This window comes from Muscardinus avellanarius (assembly GCF_963383645.1).
Source record: "Muscardinus avellanarius genome assembly, chromosome: 16".
Classification (NCBI taxonomy): domain Eukaryota; kingdom Metazoa; phylum Chordata; class Mammalia; order Rodentia; family Gliridae; genus Muscardinus; species Muscardinus avellanarius.
Genome location: NC_137802.1, coordinates 3,497,189 through 3,503,989, shown reverse-complemented (window position 1 = coordinate 3,503,989; position 6,801 = coordinate 3,497,189). Strand labels below are relative to the sequence as shown.

General features: G+C 52.9%; 1 protein-coding gene across 1 annotated transcript; it reads right to left on the bottom strand.

Annotated features, from left to right (window-relative positions):
* Nucleotides 1–806: 806 nt before the first annotated feature.
* On the bottom strand, nt 807–1,217 carry LOC308274722 (small ribosomal subunit protein eS19-like; the record flags this gene model as incomplete). The annotated part of the gene is made up of 1 exon (XM_080712557.1): nt 807–1,217. The coding sequence occupies one exon, from the start codon at nt 1,215–1,217 to the stop codon at nt 807–809; it is 411 nt and encodes a 136-aa protein (XP_080568683.1).
* Between the last annotated feature and the right edge of the window lie 5,584 nt (nt 1,218–6,801).

The window sequence follows — 6,801 nt, the reverse complement described above, 5'->3', positions numbered from 1 at the left end:
ACTTCCTTAACTGTGAAACACTTTTCCTCAAACGATAGGCTTATTAGAAACCTATTCATCTTATAAATAATCCATATTTCTGTCCCAGACCCTTTGCAATATCCTTTCCTTGGCCACATGGCGCCTCCCCCATCTCGGGCAGGGCTCATACTGGGTGTAAAGGTCAAGAATCTTCCTAGCCTTCAGCTCCATTGTATTGGGCAGTATCAGTTGCTCATAAACTAGGTTGCTTTGATGTTACACCCACCCAACATTTCTCTTCCTGTATCTGGGCAGGATCACAAAGAGGGTAAATAGAGGCATCGGGTTGCCTCCCCCTCTAAGTTAGTTAGTGATTAGGTTGAAGGTCAGAGATTGAGGGGAAATCTGCATTTGTAATTACTGACTGAGGCTGTCAGAACCACAATCCAATAGCCTCAGCCTCCCAAATGCTGCGTGCCACCACCAAAGCCCAAGAATGGCTTTGAAGTGAAACAGAGTAGCAAATTGACCTCTGAAAATGCACAACTCACATCTAAACACCACCCGTAAGAGAAATGCATAAGGCAATACAGTGAAAATGTGAGATGGTGTGGGAGCTTTCCATCAGTGTATTATATGTATGTGAATTGCATAATGATGTAATTTACATAATGTAAATCATGTAAATTGCATAATGTAATTACCATAGTTCAGGTATTAGCAGAGAGGGTGAGGTCCTGAAAAATGAAAATTACATTCATAATGAGGTTTTTCTTTTTTTACGAATGAGGCAACTTATTAATCCAGCATCCTTTGTTCTAATGCTTCTTGTTGGCAGCTGCCACCTATCCGGCAATTCTGTCCAGATCTCTCTGTCCCTGAGGTGTCAGCTTGTGGCCCCCATCTTGTTCCTTTTCCACCATTTTCAGCCCCTCCAGGGCTTGGAGAACCCGGCGGGCCCCACTTTTGGAGCCTGTGCTGAAGTGGCTGGGCGTGATGCCATTTCTCTGACGTCCCCCGTAGATCTTGGTCATGGCGCCCACCCCAGCGCCACCGCAGAGGTGCAGATGCCGCATTGCGGAAGCTGCTCGAGTGTAGAACCAATTCTCATCACAGGGAGTGAGCTCTTTATGCCTGGCTAACTTGACTGTGTCCACCCATTCCGGGACTTTCAGCTTCCCGGGCTTTTTGAGGAAGGCTGCCAGAGCTCTCACGAACCCCTGCTGGTTTAGGTCTTTTACAGTAACTCCAGGCATCGTGCGGCCTCCGCGCTGCCAGCCAGGGGACAGGGGTGAGTTTTGTTTTTGATACTGAGGTGTCAATCAAAAGAGTATTCTACTTCAGAGTCCCATCCCCAGCCCTACTTTATTTTTAATGTGTGTGTGTGGGGTCTCTGTGTGTCTGTTCCTGGAGATTGAGCTCTGAGCACTCTCCTTCCAGCATTCACAGCCCTATTTTATTTTTATTTTTATTTTTTTGGTGGTACTAGGGTTCCTGGAAGCCCATCTACCTCGGGGCTACTACACTCCCAGACCTATTTTATATTTTTGAAACAGGGTCTCTTAAGCCAGCGCGGCTGGCTTCGAACCTGCGCGATCCTCCTGTCTCTGCCTCCCAAGCGCGGGGATTATAAGCGTGTGCCACCACACCCGGCCTATTTTTAAACAGGGTCTTCTGAGGTTGGTGAGAGCCTCACTACCTGCTGAGACTGTCTGCAACGTAAACTCTTATCTCAGCCTCCTAGATACTAGCATTACCTGCCTGCACCACTCTGCCCAGCTTATATTTTATTTTTATTTTGAAACAGGGTCTCACTGTGTTGCTGAGAGCTGCACTAAATTTGGCAGTTGGCTTTGGACTTGCAATATTCCTGTCTCAGCCTCCCAAGTGCTGGGATTACAGGCTTGTGCCATTACATCTGGCTACACCAAGTGGTTTTGAAAAAAAAGTGACATTTTATAATTTCTTAAGGCTTTTCTGCAGTATGAGTTCTCTCATGTATTTATGAGGTATTTAATTTTCGGAAGGCTTTACCACACTGTTTACATTCATAGCGCTTTTTTCCTGAGTGAATTATTTCATGAACTTGAAGGGACCTGAAAGAGCTTCAGCTTTTCCCACACTGTGAGCACTGATACGGGTTTTCCTGCACTATGAGTTCCTTCGTGGATTCTAAAGTAACTATGACTTCTGAAGGCCTTTCCCCAGTTTGAATTCATAACACTTCTCCAGCATGCATTTCTGTGTGCCTGTGAAGGGAATGGAAAAAGCTGAATGATTTGGCACATTTATAAAATTTTAAGACTTGCTTTAATATGACTTTCTCATCTTCCGATACGTAACCGTAAACACTGAAGGCTTTAACAATTTACATTCACAGGAAAATCTCAGGTGCCCCGGCTGGGCCCGGCGCACAGAGGCGCCGTGGATGCAGCACAGCCCGCAGCAGCTGAGGGCCCAGGCCCGGGAGCAGCGGGGCCAGCCGGGGCTGAGGCAGCAGGAGACGAAGAGCCCCGGCTCCGGAGTCGAGCCCAGGCCCGTCCACACTGGCCGCCGCCCGTCCCGACCCCGGTCCACACTCACCATCCCGGCTCCGGAGTCGAGCCCAGGCCCGTCCACACTGGCCGCCGCCCGTCCCGACCCCGGTCCACACTCACCATCCCGGCTCCGGAGTCGAACCCAGGCCCATCCACACTGGCCGCCACCGCGTCCCGACCCCGGTCCACACTCACCATCCCGGCTCCGGAGTCGAGCCCAGGCCCGTCCACACTGGCCGCCGCCGCGTCCCGACCCCGGTCCACTCTCACCATCCCGGCTCCGGAGTCGAGCCCAGGCCCGTCCACACTGGCCGCCGCCGCGTCCCGACCCCGGTCCACACTCACCATCCCGGCTCCGGAGTCGAGCCCAGGCCCGTCCACACTGGCCGCCGCCCGTCCCGACCCCGGTCCACACTCACCATCCCGGCTCCGGAGTCGAGCCCAGGCCCGTCCACACTGGCCGCCGCCCATCCCGACCCCGGTCCACACTCACCATCCCGGCTCCGGAGTCGAGCCCAGGCCCGTCCACACTGGCCGCCGCCCGTCCCGACCCCGGTCCACACTCACCATCCCGGCTCCGGGTCCCGCGAGCGCCGCCCGTCCCGAGGACCCCGCGCTATGAGATTGCAACACCAAGATCCCTGCAGCAGGAAGAAAAGGACCTGGAAAGAGCATCCAGTGGAAAGCCTGCCCCCTCAACCGTGAGCGCACCTGATTGGACAGCGGGAGATGCTCCGCCCCAAATTCTGATTGGCTTAAGGCTCAGAACCCACCTCCAAAGACCTGAGTGACAGCAACAGTGACCTCTTCCATTGGTCCGCCCGGGGGAGTCAGTATCCCTTGGCCAGCCGGCGTCTCCACCTCCCTGTCCTTGCAATTGGGTCCCTATGTCCCTCCCTTCGCTACATTACCCACAGACCTGCTCTCACCCCTTCAGGATGCCAGGCCCGCGCATGCACCATTTCCAACTTCAGGGTTTGCACATGAGCTCCCGCCACCTGAAGCCACTGCACCCCAAAGGTCGAGCCTGGGCGACAAAAGAACCCAAAACAGGAGCCCATAAAGCCCAGGCCCTCCCTAAGCGATGCACCTTATAAAGCCCATTAGCTAGGGAATCCAGGGCCCACCTCCTGAGGCCTGAGTGGCAGGAAAAGCAACCGACCCCTCACACTGGCGAGTGTGGCTGAAAGGACACATCATGGCCAGGACCCTGCTAGGCTCTGCCTGCTTTAGCAGGTAGGTTCACACCTTGCATTTAAGTGGTAACTTGGTCCTGCTTTCCAGAGCCTTTGCTGCACGGAGATATGCTCTGACCTCATACAGCAAAGATGTGACCAAACACGCCAGGAAAAACAACGTGGCTGAGGCATGTCCAGGGTAGCACATACCTTATCCCTTTGTCTAAGCATCTTAAAACAAAAATGTGGAAAACCTGCCAAAACGGTAAATAATGAAATGAAACAGGGAAGCTGGAATTAGTAGAATGAAAATAATACTGAGCTGGGATCAATAAAATAGGCAAAAGGTGTTTATTATAAATCTCTTTTTTTTTGGTAATACTTAACTGGGGGTGGAACCCAGGGTCTTTCTACCTCCGGGCTACACTCCCAGACATATTTTATACTTTATTTGGAAACAGGCTCTCACTAAGTTGCTGAGAGCCTCACTCAGTAGCTGAGGCTGGCTTCGAACCTGTGCGATCCTCCTGTCTCAGCCTCCCAAGCGTGGAGATTATGAGCATGTGCCACCATGCCTGGCAAGATAAACCCTTTTATTAGAGGACCCTGAAAGAATGTGCTTTGGGTCAGCTCTAATTTCTCATTTTTCTAAACTAATTCACTTTCAGGTATAAATAACAAAACACTTGTTCTAAATACTATATGGAATGACAATAAATTGAGAATCCTGAACACAATGCTCAAGAATTAGCCAGCCCACAGGACTGACATTGACTTTTTCTTTTTCTTTTCTTTTTCTTTTTTTTTTTGGGGGGGTGGTGGTGGTGGTACTGGGGTTCCTGGAAACCCTTCTACCTCCGGAAAACACTCCCACCTATTTTATATTTTTATTTGGAAACAGGGTCTCTCAAGCCAGAGAGGCTGGCTTCGAACCAGCGCGATACTGCTGTTTCCGCCTTCCTAGCGCGGGGATTACAAGTGTGCGCCACCACGCCCTTTAAATCATAATCTCAAGCAGTTGACTATTTGGGAAAGAAACCACAATATCTCAATAGAGCACAAGAGAAAACTGAAAACGCCACAGAATTATAGTCAACTGATCAGGCTCAGGACTTGGCGCAGGTGACCCAGCCAGGGCCAGTAGGGCAGGTTGCAATGAAGGCGCAGCGCCCCCTGCCGGCCCAGGCCGGAACCAGAGCGACTCTGAGGCTCAGGACTCCAGAGCTGAGGCCTGCAGGCTGGAGGCAGCACTGCACACTGGCCAGCGCCCAGCCCAGGCCTGCCTGCCTGCTGGGGCCCACGGCCTGAGCAGCAGGTGGCGGCCGCCCTCCATGCTGGTCCCCGGGACCCGCCTTCCGGGTCAGTGCCCACCAGGCCGTCCTCCAGCTCCGGGCCACCGCTGGGCCTCCGCAGGGGCCCCACAAGGCCTCTCCAATTAGGTCCATACCAGCCCGTCCACACTGTGCTCCCTCCCTCTAGGGGTCCCTCCATCTGGGGGCGTCAGGCCTCCACACTCACCATGTCGGCCTTTCGGTCTCCACTGATCCCTACCCGGGGTCACCTCACTACCAAAGCCAAAGCTCAGGGCGCCTCAGCAGCTAGAAAGCTTCAGGGCAGGAGGTGGGAAATGCATAGAGCCCGCCCCCTCCCCAGACAGCCCTGATTGGACAGCAAGCACAGAGTACACCCCGCCCTGGCGCCCCGATTGGCTTTGGACCTGACAGAAAATGCAACCTGTTAAGCTTTCTAACAGACACAAATGCCAATCCACCTGCTTCCCTCCCCACTGGCTCCTGTCCCTGGCCGTCCTCCCCTCTGTCCTCACTGACGCCGTGGTCCCCTCCCATGCTCCAGCGTCTGTCCCCACAATCCAGCCGCGGAGGTCGCTCCTTGGCCAACCGCATCTCCTTGGGCCGCCAGGCCTCCCCACCCACCACCCCCGCCTTCGGGGTGGCCAAGTGAGCTCCCCGCACCCGAGGCCACAGCAAGACAAAGGCAGCGCTAAGACGACGCCCAGAAAACGGGGTCCCGGGTAGAGAGCGTGCCCTCCTCCACAGCCACACCTGGAGGTGCGGGGCCGGCTGGGCCTCGACACTGCTCTTGGCTAGAAGCTAGGGCAGGGAGAAGAAAGAATTCTCTACAGGCCCCTCCATGAACACAGGGCGTCTCCAGAGTCCTGCAAGGCAAGGCGGCGCCGCGCTGCCTACCTAGGGAAGACAGAGCTCACGCTCGCCTCCCTGCTGAGACCCAGAGAACCACGCAGTAAAGGACTCGCGTGTTCTGAGCTCAGGTCAGCCCTGCAGCCCTGCTCACTGAGTAAGGGAAGATGCTAACCTACTCTGGCCTTTGTTTCTTCTCCAAGCACCAAGCTTCTCACCACAATTGGACAATCAGTGTGACACTGCCCCCAATCCCTGATTGGCTGGGCTCAGGGACCACCTACTGACTTCTGAGAATATAACAGGAATGACAGCCAGTGGCCATGCCCCTTCCAGCTCAGCCACAGGAACAAGCCGACCACACTGGGGTCCTTGTATTCAAGCAGAACTTGTTCCTGACATTCCAGAGGGAGCCCTGCTGTCCTCTTCTACTCGGTGGGCACTTCCTGTTTACCTTCTGGATTCCAGGTTACAAATGGGCACAGTTTATTCTAGACTCGATGTCCAATGGAGCAATCTTGGCTTCAGACTGGAAGGGTTCACAGACCACACAGGCCACACCCGAAAAGAATGGATGATGTGTCCTCCAGGTATCAGGACAAACATTATCCTCCTGTCTCAGCCTCCCAAGGACAGGGTTACTGTCTGGGCTAACGTGCCTGGCTCTACTTTTCTGTAAATGTAATTTGGAGTCAACTATCCTCACTACCCCACAAAATAAAAAGAACCAAATCAATTAATATGACCCATCCCATCAGAAAGAAAACAAAAGGTTTATAACAATACCAATAACAGGAAAAACTCATTAAGAAAAATGGAGAGGCCACCACCTAAATTAAAAAACTAAAAATGCCCACTGATGACATAACTACTTATCAAATCCCCAAACCCAAGACAACATTTGAGGAAATAATGTTTTATATCAATGCAGCAGTACAGCTGACTAATATACAGGTTCCAATATAT